A 21,973-nucleotide genomic window follows, 5' to 3' on the forward strand; every position below is an offset into this window, starting at 1 on the left:
GTGTTCCTGGCTTCCTAGTATGAGGATGATAGTATATATGCTGGCAGCATAAATTAGTTTTATTAGCTTAAATGGGATGCATTCTACTCTTGCTTTCCACAAGTTCTGATTAATGCAAAAACTGCAAACACGAGCACGACCTTTCCATTCCCTTCTTTCTTCCTTTTCATAAGAGGCTCTTTTCTCCATTAGCAAATTCTGGAAGAACCTCCCCTTTGCTTGCAGCTGTCTGGTGCTATCTCCCAAATGGCAATCAGTTAGAACATTTCGTCTGGCTCCTGCACTTTGCTGCTACATTACTGCATACGCATGGAGAAAGGGGCAGAAATAACTTAGAGCTGACTGATTTTTCATGTACCGTTTCATATCTCAAACAAAAACCCTAATATTTTTCCTCTGACTCTTTAGGTTGGGTACTGTGTATTATCAAGGTCATTATTAACACAGTTGCTGATGAAAGATTTTACTACAAAACAATGGAAGGAAAGGTAGAAGAAATACAGTCAGATGTTGTGCTGAGTCCTTCCTTTTTATTGCACTAGCTCACTAACCATGGTTTACATGGCTGCTGGTGGGCATCTAGTTGCAAATTAGCAAACATCAGTTAAGTGTGAAGACTATTAATAACAAGAACTGAAACTGAAAAATCCCAGGAGGGTGTCTATTTCAAGGTACAGTCCTGTTTTATAACTTTTGAAGTCTGACTTAGTCATATATATTTGACTTCAGTGTCACTCTTGACATTCAGGATCAGTAGCAAACTCCTTCAACAGACTGCCAAAATGAGCTGGACCGAGGCAATTTGAAGGCAAAGGCTGCACCTTCAGGAGCTGGCTACAGTGCTGGGGTTCTGCCAGAGCAACCACCTAATAATGAAGTGTCTTCAGCCACATGCAAATGGCTGGGCAGATATGAGTAAATGAAATAAGCAATACACAGGAGTAACGGTATTGTATAGGAACAAGGGGATGATGGCTAAACATACTATCAATTGTTAGAAGCTCTTTCTGAGTCACCTAGATAGAAATTCTTCATGGGCTGACTTAAGGATGAAATGTGTGTTTGTGAATAACACACATTTCATTATGAAAATACTTGAAAACTGGCATTGTTTTTTCTCCTTGGAAAGACAACATCATCATTTACCATTGGCACGTTGGAATACTAGGGAATAGAGAAATAAAGTGGCATTAATTGGCATTAATTATACTTTAAAAAAGCAAAACACAATGTAGAGAGAGTAGATTTTCCACATTAAAAGTAATTGGCACCATCAGTGAAGAGTCAGCAGTTATCCTGTGATGGTCAATTCAACAAACACAGGTCTAATTGCCAAACCACAAGCCCTTACAATTCTGTAAACTCAGTTAATTGCTTCTTTTCAGGTTGAGATCAGGCTTATTTTTGTAACTGAATAAAAATTTCACATTAAAAATAACTTAGATCATTTCTGTTCCTTAAAATTCTACAGATGAGTTGTAGGTTGAAACACAAACATTTTTTAAGTACATACTGAAAAGCAAACAATATAACAGCAACTGTATGTTGTGCACAGCTATTCTGGGCACAAGCTCTACTCTGTTCCACTGAGTAACTTCAAATCTGGTATAATTTGTCAGAATTCACCCATCGTGTCCACTTTATTTTCTTGATGGAGATTTACTGCAGCAAGCCAAAGTCTTTCAAATCTTCCACAGAAAGTGATTTTCCACGTATGAAAAACATGCAAGCTTTTTTTGGCTGGCAATTAATATTTGTAACTATTTTTTACTTGAAATTGCTGTTTCCAGATAATAGCTCTACAGTTATTAGCACATTGAAAGCAAATGTTACTGCCAGACCTTCTTCTGCCTTTTGCTCACCCACTATCTACAAAGCAGCCTTCTTCATCCCCACTATCCCCACTTAAATGATATTGGAGTTGTATTTCCTATGCCAAACAAAGGGAAAAAAATGCAGTACAAAAATGTGATTTTTATTTTTTTAATTTTAATGTACATTAGTGCCACTTCCTTCTTACTGGTTCTTTGTTTTACTAAAGAGCAAGGTGACTGAAGGAATTAGGTGTTTTCACTCCAGAGAACAAAAAGCTGAGGGGGGACCTCATCACAGTTACCAGTACAAAGAGGACGGAGGCCACAAGGAGAGGACAAGGGGCAATGGGTACAAGTTGCATGGGGAGAGGTTTCATCTTGATCTAAGAAAGAAATTTTTCATAGTGAAAACAACCTATTGCTGCAACAACTTCCCCAGAGACATGGTGGAGTTCCCATCAGAGGAAGTGTTCAAGATGTGACTGGACAGGGTGCTAGATAATCTCATCTGGGCTCCCTTTCCTATGAAAGGTTAGACCAGAGAATCTTTTGAGATCCCTTCTAACCTGGGCTGTTCTAGGATTCTGTGAATCTAACTGTCTGCTTACTCCTTAAACCACAATTTGCATGCCTTGCTCGAATGAGTAGTTCACAGCACTGGTAGGTGAGGTGTGCCAATAGTCCTTACATTTTTTCTGGAGAGAGTAGAATATACCCTTAAAATATGTGAACCAAGGTCTACTTTGTGTTACTTTTACAGGTATGTTTCTGATACAGGAATTCAACAGACATGATAACTTTCAGTGCAAACATAGGCACTATTTGTTTCTGCATCATGAAAATGCAGATTCACAAGAACTTTGTAAAAGAACCCTATGGGAGAGATTTAAAAGACAGTCATATTAAAACCCTGACACACTGCTGAAAAGCAGATGGAAGACACTGGAAATCCAAATTATGGTGACAACAGTTCACAGAAATTTAGGGCACTTCCACAGGAAATTCTAGATTGTCTTGTCCATACTAGAACAAAGAGTCGCACACTTAAAAATTTTTACAAAACAGAATATTTTCAGAATAGCTCTTGCCCGCCACCTGTCAGGTTCACTGCTATGATCTGGTAACTCTGAGCACCACCCAAAGGCAGCACTTAGGGCAATTAGCTTCCTGAAGATTTGCGCCCAGCCAGCTCCAGACAGCTGACTTTGGACTAGAACTGACATACATGAGACACTTTGGTCATCATGGATAGTTTTTTTTCCACCTGCAATCTGAGAGGATAAAACCCAGCTTAAATTAAATTACTATGGTGGTCTGGTCACATATGTTAGTACTTTGTGTGTTTGTGTAATTTTAATTGGGAATCATGTTTTCCATTTAGTTTAACATTTCTTCTATTACAAATTTTGCAACAACCAGATAGTCTGAATGGCAGCATATCCCAGTACTGCAGTTCTGGTTTGACAAATAAAGATTGAGCTTCCATATCAAATAAACACAGAATGGCGAACTTTCAAATACATAGGTGAGTGTAGCTGACAACTGAGAAATACAATATACATAGGTTTCTTGCAACCTGTATTATCAGGAAGCAAACATATGACACTGTAAAGTCACATAAAATTGGAAGCAATTAGTGAACTCTTTCATGTAATGTATCGATAACTTGTAAACTGGCTGCTTCCAAATAATGAATTATGTATTTATAAGAGTTTCTCGTTATACAAGTGATTTTACTTTTTGCTGGAATTACATAATGATCATACTTTCATTACTAATATGTCCAAATAAAACAACAAACACGTTATTTGAATTTAAAAAAACAAATAAAAAACGAACTTCATTCCAAAAAGTCCAGAAATTGATATAGGAAAAATTAGTGGTTTCAATCATGCTTTAAAGAAGGAAAGTTAAATTTCCCTTAACCAAAAGATAATTGGAATTTCCACAGAATATTTTATTTCTGACATTCAGCATTTTCTACTAGAAATCATTCCTTTCTGGAAAATTTCAGATCATGTAACCAGATTCCTGTAAATCAGGAAATAAATATCAGAAACACATGAAACTGCTTTGCTGATGGCCACACAAGAAACCTGCAGTAGAGCTTGGAACCAAAGCTTTACTTCCACGTTCCAACCCAGCTGACAGAGCAATGAACTGTTCTTCATCACTGCACTGATTTTATTTACAGTTCACTTTCCATTTAAGATGCTATAAAAGTGTCCAAACTTAAGAACAGAAATGCAGCTCTTGGTGACAGTACAAGAGTGTATTTCATTCATTCTATTTATTTTTTATATCCTGAAACACAGCAGTATGTTAAACAAACTATTTAGCATGACACTGAGTAAATTCCTCATGGAATAGAACAGAAACTTATTTTCTACTAATTAACGCAGCTACCATTTTTATTCTTGGCCATCATCTTGTTTCTTAGTCCCTGCTCCAATAAAATGGATAACCAAAATCCTCAGATTCTTAGCAAAGGTTTCTAAGGTTTAATGCTCCCTATTTTGCTATTGAAAATGTACTGGTCAAATGCTGCCTAGCCTCCCCCACTGCAACAGAAGAACAAGTCAGGTCCAATCATTTAAAAAGACAAACTAGAATTTTCAGACATGAAAAAAAAAAAAAGAGAAATTACCTGGGTCTTCTATAGATAAGTTCTTTGTTAACCACTGAACAATGTCTGAACCTAGGAAAAAAACAACAGGCATTTTCAGATTAGTACATTTTTTCCTCGTGATCTCCAGTTCCATAGGCCAATTATTATTGTTCTACTATGTAAAAGTGATCTATATTTTTTCCTCAGCTTGTCTAGGAAAAGCTAGATCATTTTATTTTTGTTACTTTTTTTTTTGTTTTATTTTAGCAAGGAAACATACCTCTCATTTCTTTCTTTAGGCCAAGACTCATAAAATGTAATAGAAGTGCACAAAGGGTACGATAATAGCCTGTATTTCAAAAATTATATTACTGCAAAACTTACATACAAAGCCAAACACTTTATTAAGTTAATACTAAATTTCCCAACCTTCCAAATCAGTTTACAAATGAAGCCTAAAAAATGTAAAAGCCATACACATTGTGATTGTGCAATATATGGGGTGCATGCTGGAGACTTAAAAACCTCCTTGGGACTAATCCATGGCATTATGAGCTCTTCTTATAAGCTGCAGTTTGTGTTGCACTTTGCCTTCTGGTTCTATTATCTTTAAGTATCTCTTCTGCTGTAGTGACTTTCAACCCATTCCACTGGCTACCAGTAAAATCATGTTCAGTTACCTAAAAATGTACTACCAATGTTTCAAACTCCACCTCATGACTAAACTCTTCATTTTTCTGCTGGTGCTAAAGCTCTTTCCTCACCACTCTGGTCTCTCTTCTGTATCTCTTAATTTACTGGCTATTCACTTCTTCCTACCTAAATTCCTGTCCTTATTTTAAGGCCACATGTTATTGCTTGCCTCTTAACACCTTCAATACCAAATTCCCTGCTATCTTATACACTGACTATCCTTCCAACCCCAACCCCTAATTCCTCACTCCCTCTGCTCCTCTTGGCCATGAACCACCTATCATACTTTGCATTCTATACGCCCAGTCACAAGCTGAAGTTGGTCTTGGTTTTGGGACTGAAAGCTACAGTTGGACTTCACCCACCATGAGCACGAATTACAAAATAAATTATAAAGTAGTTCTGCAGACAAAAAGACAAACACATTTATGTTTTAAGCAACTTTAAATAAACAAAATGGCTTAAGGGGAAAATATGCTGAAACACTGAGGGGGGTTATGTACATCTTCTCTGTGTTTCATGACAGTTGCATCATGCCTCCAGCTCAGGCAAGCAACGCAATAGAGAGACATATAACATAATGCTTCCTTATAGAACCAATATTTAAGTTGCTCATCCATTTCTCAGAAGATATAACAACATAATTCTTCTATGAACCTTGAATTTAAAAAGATAATAAAAAACTATAAAATCTATACAATATAAAACAAATCAAAACAATAAAATCTCATGCATGGCTAATAAACACAACATTAGAATGTGGAGGATATTTCCCCTGACACTCCCTAGATTGATATTTCTTTCTTTACTTCCCATAATGCATAATTTCCTTTGGTCTTCTTAAGCTAATGAATATGATATTTTTAAAAAAGCATTTCGCAGAAGAAAGAAAATTTATTTCTCCTTACTTTCTTAATTTTAAAGAATATAATTTTGTAGTTTTTATTTTATTACACTTAGTGAACAGCTTTATCGTGTATTTTACAAAACCTAGTTGATTATACCATAAATTTTCATGTGTGTATGCATTACTAAATTGATCACATAGCAGTAAAAACTGTGAAGATTTTACAGCCATGTCCAGTGCAGAGATTTTCATTCCCATGTTACATCTAAATTGTGATAGATATTAAACTCCAGTGGAACCATTTCTTAGAGCACTTACATAGAATCATTCCATAAATTCACCTTTGTATGGTGTTGGATGTGTACAAAAATATTTCAGACAGATAATCATACCTCAAAATATTCTATTTTTATGCATTTTTTATAAATATAATTTCTGTCCTTGTACACATGAACTTAGTGAGACTGATGCTGAAGCAAGAATTTTGTCTTAGTATAAGATGAAATTTCATAGACTTCAACAATACAGTTTCAAACCTACCTATATTTTCATGTCAGCTGACTAGAGATGTTAGTCAGCCCTGAATATTTTCCCAAATCCTCAAAGGCCAGAGGCAAAAACTAATTAGAAAAACAACATGACATTTTTGAATACTGACTCTTAACTTTGGCTTCTTTCAAATCTCTCAGGTACTATATGGGAAGAAATTTTATATTCTTTTTATCTTAGCTTCAAATACTCCTTTCCTCTTTACCACTTTTGAAAACTCTCCGATGGAGACACATCATATACCTCAGCCCTTAGCTCCTGGCATCATATTTACGTACATGGTCTACACACCAGAAATTTCACCCCCATATGTTATACTGTCTTCTAGCTTATTAGAAACAATAGTGGGAAATGGGATTTCCTGACAATTATATAATCTGATTCTGAAAGATCATTACTACTCTATTCACATTCCACACTGAAGCCATTCCCCTGGTACCCAAAAGCCTGAACAGCAGTTTAACCCAGCTATCACATTTGAACACTCCAGTGATTTCAACTGCAAGACTTCAATGACAAAAGCCCAGACAAATAAATATTAACATGAACACTCTCCTTATAGTGTGAAGGCTATTCAAGTAAATCAAAGTTGCAAGTAATTTGTCAAATCACAAGTGAGAAATTTTTGAGTTCACATTCCTTTGAGACATCTTGTGGCTAAAAGCTCTAAAAGGAATTATAAAGATATCATCTCATATAGCTTGCTGTGTGTTTTTTTGGTTGCTACTTTTATTGTCTAATTAACAGAATTATTTCATTCAATCATTCCTGTGCTCTTTTCTAAGGTTTACTACTTATGCAAATGTGTTTCTAAAAGCAAAATCACTACTATAATCTCTTATCTCAGGAAAAGAACAAGGCAGCAAAACAGGTGAATACTCTACAGGAAAACAATATTTCCATTGAGTCCAGGCTTTGAAAATCTGGTGACCAGTAAATTCATGTCATTTTTCATACACCAACCTTCGCATCTACAGGAATTATGATCCAAGAAGTAACATGATAAAACACCTTTAACCTTCAAACCTGATCTGACTAATCTCCAGGAATCTATCAAAAAGACAAGCTAGTCTAATGATACAAATTTTATGCAAGCTACTACCTCAGGATTGGACTCTCCTGAAAAGGAAAACTTCAGCAATCCAAAATAGAAAATGTTTACCATGTGAAAAAGAGACTCAATTTTTGTATACTACTTAATGTGTCAGTCACTGGTGATGAGTGCTAACGAATCCCCAGTAATAATATTTTCAAAGAAGATTCTCAAGCTAAGCTCTCCAAGTTTCTCTACCTCACTTTAATAAGGCAGCTACAAGGCAAGCTGGCTATTAGATCTGTAAGGTGCAGAAGACTGAAGTTAAATTGCCAACTGAATTTTGAAATCCCAGAAGAATCCTCAACTGTCATGGCAATTTCTATAGCAAATAAAACTGAACAAGGCAAAATTATAATTTTTAATATTAAATTAAAGTCAGTGCAAGCAGAAAGTATTTTAAAAAAAGGTTTTTTAGACTCAGAGCCTGAGGACCAACAGTGAGATTCCTTAAATGCCAGCATGTATCCAGATAAAGGCAATAAAATTCACAAGATCTTACTCAAGTACAAAAATATGAGAGACTTTCAACTTTAAAGAAAGAGGCAAAAATATGTCTACATTCATAAAAAAACAAAAACAAAAACAAAAACCAAACCACGTGTTCTTTGTAAAATGTACTTGCTGAAAACTCCAGAAGTGATTAATTTTAAATGAAATGGTGCAAAAATAGCAGTTGCTGAAGCTGTCATAGCATCTTAAGAAAACAGTTTTGAGGAAAGTGTGCTCTCTGAACTCTACAATGCTAATTTCCAAGTTAAAGTCACAAAGGCCAGGGCAATACTAAGGTTAGCTTTCAAGAACAAACCCCTTATTTTAAACAAATCTTTAAAGAGTGCATTTGAAAAGGGTGTTGATTCTGAACTAAAGAAAATTGCACAGGAATTATAGAGCAATTTTTGCCATGCACCAATGCCATGAGCCATGTAAGCCTTGATCTGACAATACAAGGATATGATAGTATTCTGCAAAGGAAAATGAAAATTCAAAATGCTCTATCATTTTAAACATTCAAAACCATACTTTGCTGAAGAAGATTCAAATTGCAAGAAAGTATATTTTATTAATTGAAGTCACAAACCATGAGAATACCAAGAAACCTAACTCAATGATTTCTTATTTCGTAAGAAAAAAAGTTTCTACCTTGAAACAAATACTTTTACTGCAAATATCTCAGTTTAGTAACTAAAATCTGTTCTTTTGTTGTTTTGCTTGGTTGGTTGGTTTGAGTGGGTTTTTTTGTTTGTCTATTCTTTTGCTTGTAGACCGCGGAGTATTCGCAGATGATGAAGAGAGACAGGGACATAGGAAACTCGTCTGAGAGGGTCTTGCTGTTGACAATCCAGCAAACACCTACTCCATCAAGACTTTTGCCATCTGAACTCTCAACAGCAACATAACCATCACAATAATTGTCCCGTGTTGTGAAAGCCAGGAAGCTGGGCCTGTTGGGTAGGTGCTTGTTTGCTGAAGGGAAGCAGCAGCTCATCCAGGAGCTCCCTCAAGGGAGCCCCTTGGTCGACTGGACCACCTTCAGCACTTCACCACCATCTGATACCAAGAATCTGGAGAATTTTACACAGGGCAATTCACAGTAGGGAAAACTTAATACACATTGCTCTAAAAAGTAGCAGTTTCTAAATTTAAGAGAACAAGACTATTACTAGATTAGTAAGGAAAGAGTACTGCATTTCCATTGTTTCATTTTTTTTACTGTTAGAGGAGAGAATTGTGTTATTTTGAGTTCACCATCAACACCAGTGCTTTGTCACACTATTTCACGGTGATACATCAGGAAATTAGGTTCAGATATTGATACATACTTCAAAATCCCTGGTCATGAGTGCCTGAAAAAAATACAATGTGCAATTTCATTTCTTACCACTGATTCAGATATTGGAAACACAGACACTGCATCAGATGAGATGGGTGACTGTAAAGGCCAATGGTCTATCAGAACTAGCTGTTTTTTCACAAAAATTGCTCTGTAACAGAGAGTTGGACTCTGCAAGAAAGGCCTTTTTACTGGTGAATGGAAGAAGATGATCTGTATATTCCCTGAGTTTTCATGGTCACGAACCATAGCATATGTTATCACTCTGTTATATCAGCAGAGATATTTTACAATTTCTTTTCTTTCTCTGAGAAGCATGGTTTGTGAATGAATTCTGCAGGCATACATCTGAAAGAAGTCAAGTACCACAGATTTCACGGGCAGAAAGGCAGAGGGAAGAAAAGCAAAGGCTATATTACCTTTTGGTATACTTACTGAAAAAAGTATGTGGATACACACAGGATTATTCAGCTTATTTTTTTCTCCTACATCTACTATAGCTCAGCAAAGAGACAGTTTACACCATTTGATAGTGCTGCGCACAGAAAGGTGAAAGACAGAAGGATGTGGGACTCCTCTCTGAGGCTGGGGTTGCAGTAGTGCTTGAGGAACAAGGAGTTATTCCCCCACAAATTATGGTTTTAGTCAGTACTAATCTGCATTGGATTTTGGTCTAACAGAATATGTATTCAGAGGTGCTCTAATTGCCCAGTTTTAAGTTTAAGAACTAAGGTGGTAACAAACATTTAGATGGTAAAAGGGCAAGATAAGGAAAACTACACAGAGAAGCTGTGTAAATAAATTTGGATTTATTTTGTACTAATTTAAACACTTCCTACCTTGTATTTTTATTTAATAGTTTTCTCTTTCTTTTCTATTTTCTTTTGGATTCAGTTAAAATAAATTTATAGACCTAATCTGGTATAATTGTTTACCATGAGTGGCAGCAGAGCTGAAACTGTGATATTTTGAATACATTGCCAATTGCATTTACACATTTAACCTACTGACCTTTACCATTTAAGTGGGCTGACTTTTTAAAGAAACACATCATTGATCAAAGTGTAGTTTGATTAAGGAAATTTGCATCTCAACTTTCACATACTTATTTCTGCCACTTCCTTTTAAAAATTATTGGTGAAAACAAAAACATAAACTCACTCTTTTGACTTATTGTAATTGGAGGTAAGTCACACATTTGTTTGAGTACTCTTACACCTCAAGGAAGATTGTATCGAGTTGCAGATTTAAAAATCTCATTTGAATAATACTAACTGTACAGATAATATGATATACTTTAATGAAACTACTCAATTCTAATTTGAAAACAATATAAGCTACAATACAAGTTGTTTGTTTGTTTGTTTTTTCCTTCAAGTGAAGATGGACACAGGAATCTGCAGAAATAAGACCCTCAAATGAATCATCCTACTGCTTTTGAGTTGGACCACTGTAAGCAATCCTCGAAAATACTCAAGCCTAGAAGGGCAGAAAGGATCCGTACTTCTGGCTAGCATAACCCTGTGAAGAACGTGTTGCTTGGGATGGTTAAATTACCGAATCTCTGCTTCACAAGAGAGGAAAATTAATCTGCTTTCCTATTGTGAAAGAACTAATACAGGACATGTAAAATCTCTTCCACTTCTATACCTACATGAAATCACTCAACAGTGCTGACCAATAAATTCCAGTTATGTAAATTCTGCAGTCACAGCTGTCTCATAACCAAAATCATAACAGAAATCTATTTCATAAGGACTAAAAGGGTAATTAAAAGGGTAATCATGCCTGTGTATCTATGCCCACTCTTTATCCTAAAAGTGCCAATCTACACAGACCCCTGTCTTCTCCAGCAAAGGAACTGCTGCTTCGTTCCAGCAACATTTACTTCTAAAGCTTCTCAAAAGACATCCTCTACTTAGAACTCCTCAACAGCCACAAGTGATTGTTTCACAGATGACACTAGCTGTGTATAGTTGGCAGTATTCCAGTAACCACAGATGGGACCCCTATAATCCCAAGGCTGTTATAATAAGCACTAGAGTTTAGCTTCTCACTGAAGAACACTGCTTCATGCTAAACATTTGCAAGACAAGAGTGATGCTGTTCAGAAAAACTAAGTGGTATGAAAACCTAGCACAGCCTTTCTACTGTAAAGGAATTTTTATGCTTTTCTTCAAAATCATGTAAAGTCATGAAATCCTGTCTGACTATAATAAAATATCAGTGTTCATCTGACATGGATAAAGAAAAGACTATTTTGTACATTCCCCTGACAACAAATCCTACAACTTCTTCTATGGGAAAAGTATTTGTGAGGGGAAAAAAACACAAAACCAACGAACCAACAAACAGGAAATGTAAGTAGAATACTAAACACCATAAGGTCCTTTCATTTCTGAGAAATCTTCACCTTCAAATAGAAAACAAAACAGAAAAACTCACTTCATTTTTAAATACTGGATGCACACTCCAAACAAAACATCTGAAGTCTGAGATAAGCAAGGAGCTTAGGAGGTTTATCAGTGAGACCTACTTGACTTACCATCCATCAGAAAACTTAAATAATATTAAAAGATTAGAAGCTAAGTGACTTTCAGTTTTCATCATCATTATGACCCATTCTTTTCCTTCTCTCAATCAATGCCTCTCTGCACCCTGCAAACATACACAAACAGATTTGGGTACTATTAAAAGAGAAATGGGCAAGGTTTTAGCAGTTTGTCATGTTCTCCTTCCCTCATTACCTTTGGTAACTTTCGAGCTAAATTCCGTCCTCCAAATAGGTTTGGATCCACCTCCAAGTGAAGAGCAGGAACCTTCCAAACACGAAACATAACTGTGTCCATGCCCTACCCAACACTAGTGTATGCTGTGTAAATCAATAGGCAATTAAGCTGTTCTGCATTTTATTGTTTCTCTCAGTGACAGTGTAACTTCTTTATTCAAAGAATTATAAACTTCACAGGGAAGAGAACTGTATCTAATGCCTGCTACTTATATTCTCTAAAGCATGAGGCAACTTAGTCCAAATTTCTGCTCAGACACAAGCAGTTTCAGGTATTTGAACCTGAGTGTCTCTACTTCAGCCTTCAGGCCTTCTGGTCAGGGCCCCTTTGGATTTCTTTTGTTTGAGCTGTAATGCTTTTGTGTTAAATAGTTTTGGACATAACAGGAGAAAATAAATGACACCCATGTGAGGAGTTGAAGCACCTGGAGTGCCCTGGCTACTTCAGTGAAGACTGGTTTATGGAAAGTAGAACAGCATCAGCAAGTGCATGCTGGTCCAGAACACAGCAGTGAATGAATGTGAGAGCAGCCTCACTGAAAAAAAGCCAAGAAGTGAATGGATACATGATTCGTATCCCAGGTTTGTCCTCCAGTTCTTGAAATGACATGCAAAAGTGCTACAATAACATCACTGTTGCCTAACTATCTTGAACTGTCACTCTGAAAATTCATCCAAGATTACTTCAGGAAAGCTGACAACACACTTCTGAAGGACAAAGTTGCTAGCTACCATAAATAGTTCATCTGGTTTTCTTTTTAAGTCTACTAGATGTTTCACTGCATCTTGCTGACAACTTAGTGTAGAAAATAGATAGATTGATAAGTATAACTTTTTCGAATTCACTGCTGAGGAAACACTACAAAATTTCACTCATAGCTTCCTAAGTCTTCTTTCTTAATGAGGATGCAAGTTTCAGATTAACAGAACCATTTATTCTTAGTTTCATAATGGAAGGCTCCTCAGGGCAAAGAACACCAAGGCACAAGGCTTTCTTCCTTTATCCTGTGTCTTTGTATACAATTACTGAAATTGAGCTTTTTTCAGTAATTCAGCAGTAGATGAAATTTCTAAATGAAGGCATTTCCTGGGTCATTTGAATGGCTTTCTTCCGCCCAAGATGTAAAAACAATAAGCTTGTACTAGGACTATACTGAAACCATATGCCAAGTATTCCAGGGAAACATGGACAGGTGAGAGCCCAGGGTTGACAAGCAGAAACAGTGCCAGGGTGGAGCCAGAGGGCAACAGAAAACTATTTCATGCAGTGTTTGCAGAGAGGAGCAACCACTGTAAATAACTTTATATCCCTTCTTAACCACAGCAGGTGGCCATGGATAAATTGTAATGTCATCTAATTTTATGATTTGCAGAAATCTCAATTACCTTAGTTTATACCTACTTAAAATAGAAAACCAGATTATTTATTTATTTATTTTAAGAATGCATACAAATACACATTGTATCCAGCTGGAGATACTACTTAAGGTTTTTCTGCAGATTTCACAATTGTAATGTCTTGAAAAGAAAGCCAAGCTAGAAAAGGGTATTCATCAAAGTAGCAGTGGCACTATCCAAAGCAACCTTACTAACTTTCCGTAGCGCTGTTATCATATTGCAGCTTCTGACCTTAGTTTTCACAAAATTGCGTATCACTGTTAGTGAATGTGTTCTTTCCCTCATACACATATCAGTAAGTGTGTGCATGTTGCACTTTAATAGTCTTTGCAACACAGTAAAAGCTGCCTGAGATTACCTCTGCCACAATAAAGAGTTTTACTTTCTTATTTTTTTACATCAGCAGTTTGAAAATATTGTGCAAAAACAAACAGCCTCCAAGTTCAATGAAAAGGTTTTTTGAAAGTCTTCATCACATTATTGCTTCAAGTAATTCTGTATTTTTTTTTTGTATTTCCACTTCAATATCTCTAAGAAATATGACATTTTCCTTCTGAAATGGTTCTTCTAATTCTTGCCATACTGCCCCCCAAAGACACCCACGCACAGATGGCAATGGAAGGAAATGAGGCAGCAATGTAATTTTTGCTAGGCACTTCACATTCACAGAGGATTTTCCCTTGTGAAAATCCTGAAATCCTAATTCAGGGGTAATGGAAATAAATATATAAATGATATATGATTTGACTTATGATTTTGATTCCAGGAAGAAAGTCTGTGGAGACACAGTGAATTACCGTTTTGACATTTGCCCAGCAACAACGTCAATGTGCTACCTTCCTCACAACGCATTCCTACACAATAATAGTTAATTTATACAGCTGGTTTGAAAATGGGTTTTTCCACTGTTGCTGTTTCAAAACACTCTTTCAGTGACTCATGCTCTTACTGTTCTCTATGCTTAAGTCTCTGAAAACTGATGTCCAAAAAAACACTTTGGATCACCCCAGATTTTCTGAATAACCCAAGCTATTTAATTTGGTTATTTTGGCTAAAATACATCCTTCAGAAAGATCTAATGGTGTTAAATACAACAGGCATAATGTGATGCCCTGTAGAAACTCCAGAGCATTGCAGGATTGGATACAAAGAACCCACAAGTTCTCCAAGAATTTGCTCATCAGCCAGCCATTCTCACAGCTACAGAAACATCTCCACCTCATCTCAATTAAAGAAATTCTACAATATAACAGTTGCACAAAATATTTATTTTCAGAGACAGGGGCACAGGCTATAACAGTAAGCCCTGAAACAGGAATTTCCTGACAAAATGACAAAGAATTGCAGAAAAAAAAATAAATTGTTTGTTTGGCCAAAGTAGTCATCTGGGGATTTTAGTGCTTTTATTTTTTAACATATAGGTCCCACTGTTCCCTGGCCATCAGCACATATCAGCTATTTTTCAGCTAATAACAATAAATACACAATATAAAATGCAAGAAAGTTTGCTGAAGTATAAACTTTCATCCTTAATCCTAGTATTCAAGTGTTACACCAGAAATGTCATTGACTATGATTAGAACTTCACTCAAGGCTTCTTTTTTTCTATTTGAAATATGAGATGTTTTAATATTCAATAGACCCCAGAAAGTTCAAATGAATTTCTATTTTTGATTAAGCAGTGCTGGATGTTTTTGTGCTATTTCCTCCAGATCTATGATTATTTTAATACTGCCATGTCTCAGAGTTTACACTTCAAAGATCTGCTGCAGGGCTACATTTTCAAAAAGGAAAAGAAATGAAGTTATTCAAATTGTACATACCTATACTTTGGAGCATTAGTCTGACTGAAAATCTAATCTCGTTCAGCTTCTACCAAAATATACGTTTGTTTCAAGACTATTATGCTCAATTGCTTGGTGCAATAAAAATCACATCATACAACATGGAATGAGCTGTGTTAGAAATAAAACTTGTCTTTGGTCCAATTTGATATTTCTCCCCAATTCAGGATATTTTGCATTTGCAGTCTTTCATGGCTATTCAGAGATTATGAATTAATTTATTCTTGATGTCAATAATTGTGCTGCATGACTGTCTGAAACAGATATGACTGCATCTGTTCTCAAAGAGATAAAAATCTAATGGTTCTTCTCATGGTAGTTCTTTAGATATGCACTTTGTCACAATAAACGTAAAATCTATTAGCTCTTGAGGACAAATCCCAAAGATTCATTGAAATTTAAGTTGTGCTGACAATTTAAATTCTCTAACATGATTTATGCATAAATGAAGATTTAGCAAAAATTTAAATAGACATGAACTACCATTTTAATAAGCAATGAACAGCTCTTGGGTATGAAATAAACTTAATCATACCATCCAGTACTGTATTTCTGTCTAAAATTGAAGTACAGCATATGCTCATATATGTGAATATATATGCCAGCCACCGTATAAATTGTGTTCCCACCAATCACAGTAAACTTAGCAAAGCAAGAAGTAAAACTTGGAGAAAATAAATCTCCCCACATTTTAGTTTATCAAGTTCATTCCTTTGCTGCTCTCTGTCCTCAGAGACATTCAGATGAGCATTTGTGAGATACTAATTACAGCCCTGTAGCTACTATTGGACTTTTGTCTATGATACTATGATATTTATATAGGAATTCAAAAGCAGCCTTTCTGCTTTTACAAGTAATTTGGTACCATATTAATCAAATGTGTCTTAGAAGCAAAGTATTTTGCTTTCCATCAAACCTTCTGGCAGGAGAGTCTTTTCAGCCACCCATTATCAGGTAGAAAAATAACAAAAAAGTCAATATTCTGAACAATGCTGGACCACTGGCCCATGATGAGACCTCCTGTAGATCACAGGGCTTGTATTTATCTCAATAGTAAAGATAATAGTTCTCTGTACTGTGCTGTGGATTTGGGGAGCTAGAGAACAGAGAAGTGTTTTGAAAAGATCAACCTGTAGGTATTAGTGTAATAAATAATACTGCATGTCCTGGAGTCTAGATTCCATTCTTCATGTTATTTTACTGTATATTTCAATGTTTTATTTCATTTGGATGAGGTAGCTGAGAAAGGAAGGCGCCTTACTGTGAACACAGGATGAGTCTTTTATAATTTAGACTTATGAGTACAGAAGCTCTTTGCGAGGATGAGGTTGTAACTCGTTATTTTTTTCCTTTTTCACAATATGCAGAGAAAAATTAAGTTCATATTGTTGCCCAGGAGTATGCAGTGACGTGAATACTACTTTTAGCAGTTGTTGTATCTTTGCTGTTTACATTGTCACAGTAAGGATAAATAGTAGCAAGATGTGAAAAATACCTTCCGTAAGGGAACACGTGTACACAAGTAGCCACATACCTATCCAAACCAGCTCTTCCCCTCTTCTTCCCAGCCTCCGTACGCAATTTATTTGTATTTTGGCCTCTCCACGTAATATTTAACACCTGCATGTATTTTATATAAAATTGTTGATGGCCATCATATCTTCCTTAATTGTAGACTTGGGAACAGATGGTATACCCTCTCTTGGGAAAGTAAAGGCAGGGTCAGTAAAGAAATATAAATCAAACAGGTATCCAGTACCAATACTGCTGTTTACTAGTGGAAGGTGAAAGCAGACAAAACTCCTGTGCTGAGGCTCTGGGGAGAATAAAGATTTGTCAGGCAGCTAAGGAGTTGTGCTTTCTAAATGCAATGTGGTCCTGAGGCTGGGAAGAAGGGGGCAAGCAGAGGTGTGGGAAAAACATGTTCTTGCTGAATCTTCTTACAAAAAAGTATAAAAAAAAAAAAATGTAAAGCTAGCAGCCCTCTACTGCAACAGCAACAACAAAACACTCCTATTAAAAAATTCAAGGTATTTTTCCATGAAATACCCTGTTTGATCTGACAACAAAGATCAGTACAGTTCTGCTGGTACCCTATTGACAGATAAGAATTTGATGGAGAGCAGCAAAGGATACTTGTGCCTAGACTAGCAAATAGCCTAATGATGGCAGAAGGTAGATCCCTTCCCATGGCTTGACAGTCTGGGAATGGAGCCACTCTCATCCCCAAAATACGGGGCAAAGGGAGCAGTGGTAATATGACTGGTAAGAGTTTTTATTGATGTAAAAGTGATGGAGAAAGGTCACCTGGGAGGGTAGACTTGAGCAGATTATCCCCTTCTAATTTCTGCTTCACTTTGCATGAGGTACATTTATACTTAGAAACTAAGTATACACTAGGCTGCTTTAGTCCTCCTTTCTGTTATGCTAATTCTATTCGATCCAGCATAGAAATGAGCTACTGTCATACACTAATAGACAAATAAATGCCTGCCATAGCACTGTTTTCAAGGGGAATACAGGCTCCTGCTTACACATAACCTCCTTTGTTTTCTCATACCTGGCATGTTGCTACCTTTACTTGCTGCCAAACTGACACTGTTGGTCCCTTGCCCAGGCTCAGCAGAGCACACTGCTGTGGGTGGCATGACATGCACAGCAACAATTTGCAGTGGTACAAATCCTCCCCTGTAAAGTTTTTTGGACTAGTAAATGCTTCCATTTGTTTGCTTTGTGTCTCTTACAGCTCACAAGCCTCTAGCAGCAGGTCCACCCTTAACCCATTTCACCCTGCTTGCATGGCAGTTTCCCTCCTCATATGGCACCAGGAAATACAGTAGTTTAAGGTTCAGCATTTCTCCCATACACTCACAGGAGAGTAGTATATCAGGGGAGTAGGATCTTTTCTACCAGCCACATTAACAGCTAGTAAAACATGCTGCTCAAACAAGAGATGACCAGCCAATTTGTTACGCAGCACACAAACACGGCAGCGATTCAAATCAGCCAGGAAGAGTCAGAAGACTTTGTTCATCTCAAATTCACTACCTCTCATCTTTTATTGACATTGCAAAGAGCATGTCTTTGACCATCGCTATTTCTAGAACACAGAGACGCCAGTGTTTAAAGTAATTGTTATTGGCATGTATTTATATACTACTGACTGGTTTTTATAGAACACGATTATTTATTAATTTAGGTGAGTATACTTAAAAATATCTATAGATTCAACTTTAAAACATGATTTCTGTATTTCTTAATAATAGCAATGATATTCCCCTCCCAAGTTATGGTTTTAGAAATTACTGTCACTCAAGGAAAGAAAGCAAAAAGATTCCACCATTGTCAATACACCTCTAAATTTCAGAAATTTTTCTTTATTACATATTTAAATTCACCATTTAGCTTCCCTTATGAGAGATGTACTTGCTAGTTAGTGTCTTCTTTTTAGCAAGTGAGCTAACAAAGAGATGACTTATCAAACAAGAACACATATGCACTGTGAAAATAGATGAAAACTACAGCTCTGATCACAGGTTCCTAAGATGAAGCATCCACAAGAAACCCTTGCTCCACATAAAGCAAACACATACATGTAATCCTTTAGGCATGTAATGCCTGAGCTTTCTGTGCTCTAATCTTAGTTGATGTGAAGATCATGAAGTCAAGCATATCAGAGAAGGCAGAAGATCTGGCAGAGGCAGAAGCTACTCTGCAGTTGGGTGTTATGGAGATTATTCAGTAATTTTAGCATGTCAGCATCTTATACTAATTGCTTTTCAAACACATTCAAACAGCAAGTCCCTCTGCTAAGGACCCTACAGTCAGCATTTCTGATGGGACCATTAAACTGGATAAGGAAGACTCTCTGTATTGATTATATTCTGCGGCTGCACAATATAGCCCAACTTTTGTTATTCTGTGAGTTTCCCGAGACAAAAGCGCATGCTCAAAAGGATGTTTCATGAATCACAACAAAACTCATGAGACACCAGATTTTCTACCCTGCAGCAAATTCTGAGGCTCTCAAACTTCAATTTGTTGTGAAGTAAAAACCCAAAACCAAACATCAAACCTATGCAGAAACTTAAAAATTCCAAAATATTTTCCTTTAATGCTATCAAAATGTTTAATTCAACAGGGGTAAAACCTTTTTTTAGTATAAAACAAACAATGTTTCATCTTCATCTTTCTGACTCATAAGACAGCTTCTAACAGAAGTATGGTAATAAAACAATAAAACCAAAATGCAGTATCTCAGTATTTCCAGATAACAACATAAAAAAAAAAGAACTCTCATGAAGCAGTGTGGCTGAGAAAATATTTCCCAACAGAAAATTGATTTGCCACGTAAAGCATCAGAATGGCTCTTAATGGATAATTCCTCTAAATTAAGCAGCTGTAGAAGCTTGAGCAGAACTAAGATGGATGTGCTTCATTATGCTATGACAGTTTCATCTCTTTGACAAGACCAGAGCACAGTGCCATAGGATCTGCTACACTGAGCATTCAGGGCAAGTCAATTGATAGTTTTAGACACAAGAGACAAAATAAGGAGAAAATAAAGGGCAATCTCATTTACCTTTTCCTCTTAAGGTGCTACCTTGTCAGTGATTAACTCTATCAGAGTGAGTAAAAAAATGTATTCCACCATATATCTTTAATAATAGGCTGCTTCCATTTTAACCAAAATTGAATTCAAAGATATTCTTATATTGCAATAAAAACACTACAACTATAGCAGCGTTAGCTCCGCTTAGCTCATATCATGCCTCTCTATTGGTGATGAGTCACCTCTCCTCCTACCATGTAGTAAAGAAAACGGATGAGCCTTGAAAAGCTAACACTTCTTGCAATTTTATACAGCAAATAGCATTTGGAAAATGTATTTTCAAAATCACAACCCCTGTAACTACTATATGGGTTTAGAGACAGTGAGTTATATACAGTGGGGATGAAAACATTTGGGAGCTCTCTAGAATTTACTTTCTATAATAAAAGATGTTCTCTTTGAAAATAAGAGTAGGATTGAACTTAGTATCTTGGCAGTTTCGACTCATGTCCTTTTAAGCTTTAATTTCAGGTGTATTTTTTCATTCTAATGCTATGCTTAAAAGTAATTTCTATTTATTGATTGTGAAATTAAAGGGAATATTTAAAAAACATTCTCTATCTTAGTTGCAATAGGAAAATCAAAAGGAACTTCACTATGGCCACTAAAAATGTTTCAGATATTTTGAATCAACATAGTTTCAGGAAATGTTTGACCAAAATACTGAAATATGCTTCAAATTCTTCTCAACTATGACATACCCTGAGATACAACTGCAATTCAATTTGCTTAAGAAACTTAAAGTGTATATTTCTTTATTATTTCTCAGATCACTATGCATGTAAAACTGTACTGAAACCATAAACATCTGGAGGAATTTTACTTCAAATGTAAAAATAACTTCACTATACTGTACATTTTTATCCTCGACTGAACTTTGCTACCCCTGACAGGTGAAACGGGAATACAGGAACAAGGCTTCAACTCTTCATATTGATGGAGATGTCCTGAACACCTTTCAAGCAGCTTCCTTTGCTATGTAAACTAAAGCAGCCATGCTCTAAACTGGACATAATCACAGCTCTCACTATCTATAAAGAAGCAGCATTCACGCTACTTTGACATGAAACCAGTGGCATTAGAAATGTGATGATATTCCCTCCATCAAAAAGACCTCCTTTGTTTGAGGTACAAATGGTGCCTTCACAAGGAAACCCAGATGAATTGTTGTAACCAAAGTCAGGTATGTGAAACCCAGGAGCTGTGTGTTCAAGGAAGAGGAGATGGGACAAGTCTCTGGGGCATTGGACAGGGAGTGTCTCACATGCCGGTTAGGTGACTGTGCTGAAAACGAGGCAAAAAGAAAGAAAAGTGGGTATGAACAAACAAGTAGGACAACAGGCTATTGAAGGACATGCTATTTAAAGCACCTGGTTTTGTCCTGGTTTTGACTGATACAGTCACCTGCTCCAAGCCTCGTTACCTGTATTTGGCACAAGAGATATGAATTGTCAGCAAGAGAAATGGGCAGTGATACTCAGTTTGTGCCAGAAGACACACTGTTTAAAGTGAGGGTATCTTCTAAAGATATAAAACTTGCAAAGTGGCCAGCAAAGAATTACAGAAAATTATTTATTTAATTTATAATTTGCACAACAGTATGTGAATGAATTTTAGCAATGTTAACTCTCTAGTGCTGCCCTTATGAAGACATGGTTCACTTTATAGCTATGGGAGCAGTGACTGGAGAGGCCAAATGGACAGCCTGCTGCCACAGATAGAATGACCAAGTCAGTAATGAAAATCCAAGAGGTTTAATTCCAAGCTCCACTTATGAGCATTTACAAGAGGAGTGGTACGTTCAAAATATTAAATAAATGTACTTAAAGAATGACAAGGAAGTTTTCAGGCCACTTCAAATGGGCAAGATTTAGTCTTAGGAACTTATTGATT

General features: G+C 36.3%; 1 protein-coding gene across 13 annotated transcripts in view; it reads right to left on the bottom strand.

Annotated features, from left to right (window-relative positions):
• Window positions 1–21,973, bottom strand: part of RGS7 (regulator of G protein signaling 7) — a gene marked incomplete at both ends in the record, with an annotated part of 236,082 nt that overhangs the window by 98,720 nt on the left and 115,389 nt on the right. For 11 of the 13 annotated variants that reach the window (XM_080343032.1, XM_080343031.1, XM_080343038.1 and 8 more), the window contains one exon: window positions 4,462–4,512. The exons of the other annotated variants lie outside the window; for them this stretch is intronic. In XM_080343032.1, the coding sequence (XP_080199158.1) occupies window positions 4,462–4,512 (51 nt within the window). The remainder of the gene's footprint in view (window positions 1–4,461; window positions 4,513–21,973) is intronic. 13 annotated transcript variants of the gene reach the window in all.

Source organism: Nesoenas mayeri (assembly GCF_963082525.1).
Source record: "Nesoenas mayeri genome assembly, chromosome: 3".
Taxonomy (NCBI): Eukaryota; Metazoa; Chordata; class Aves; order Columbiformes; family Columbidae; genus Nesoenas; species Nesoenas mayeri.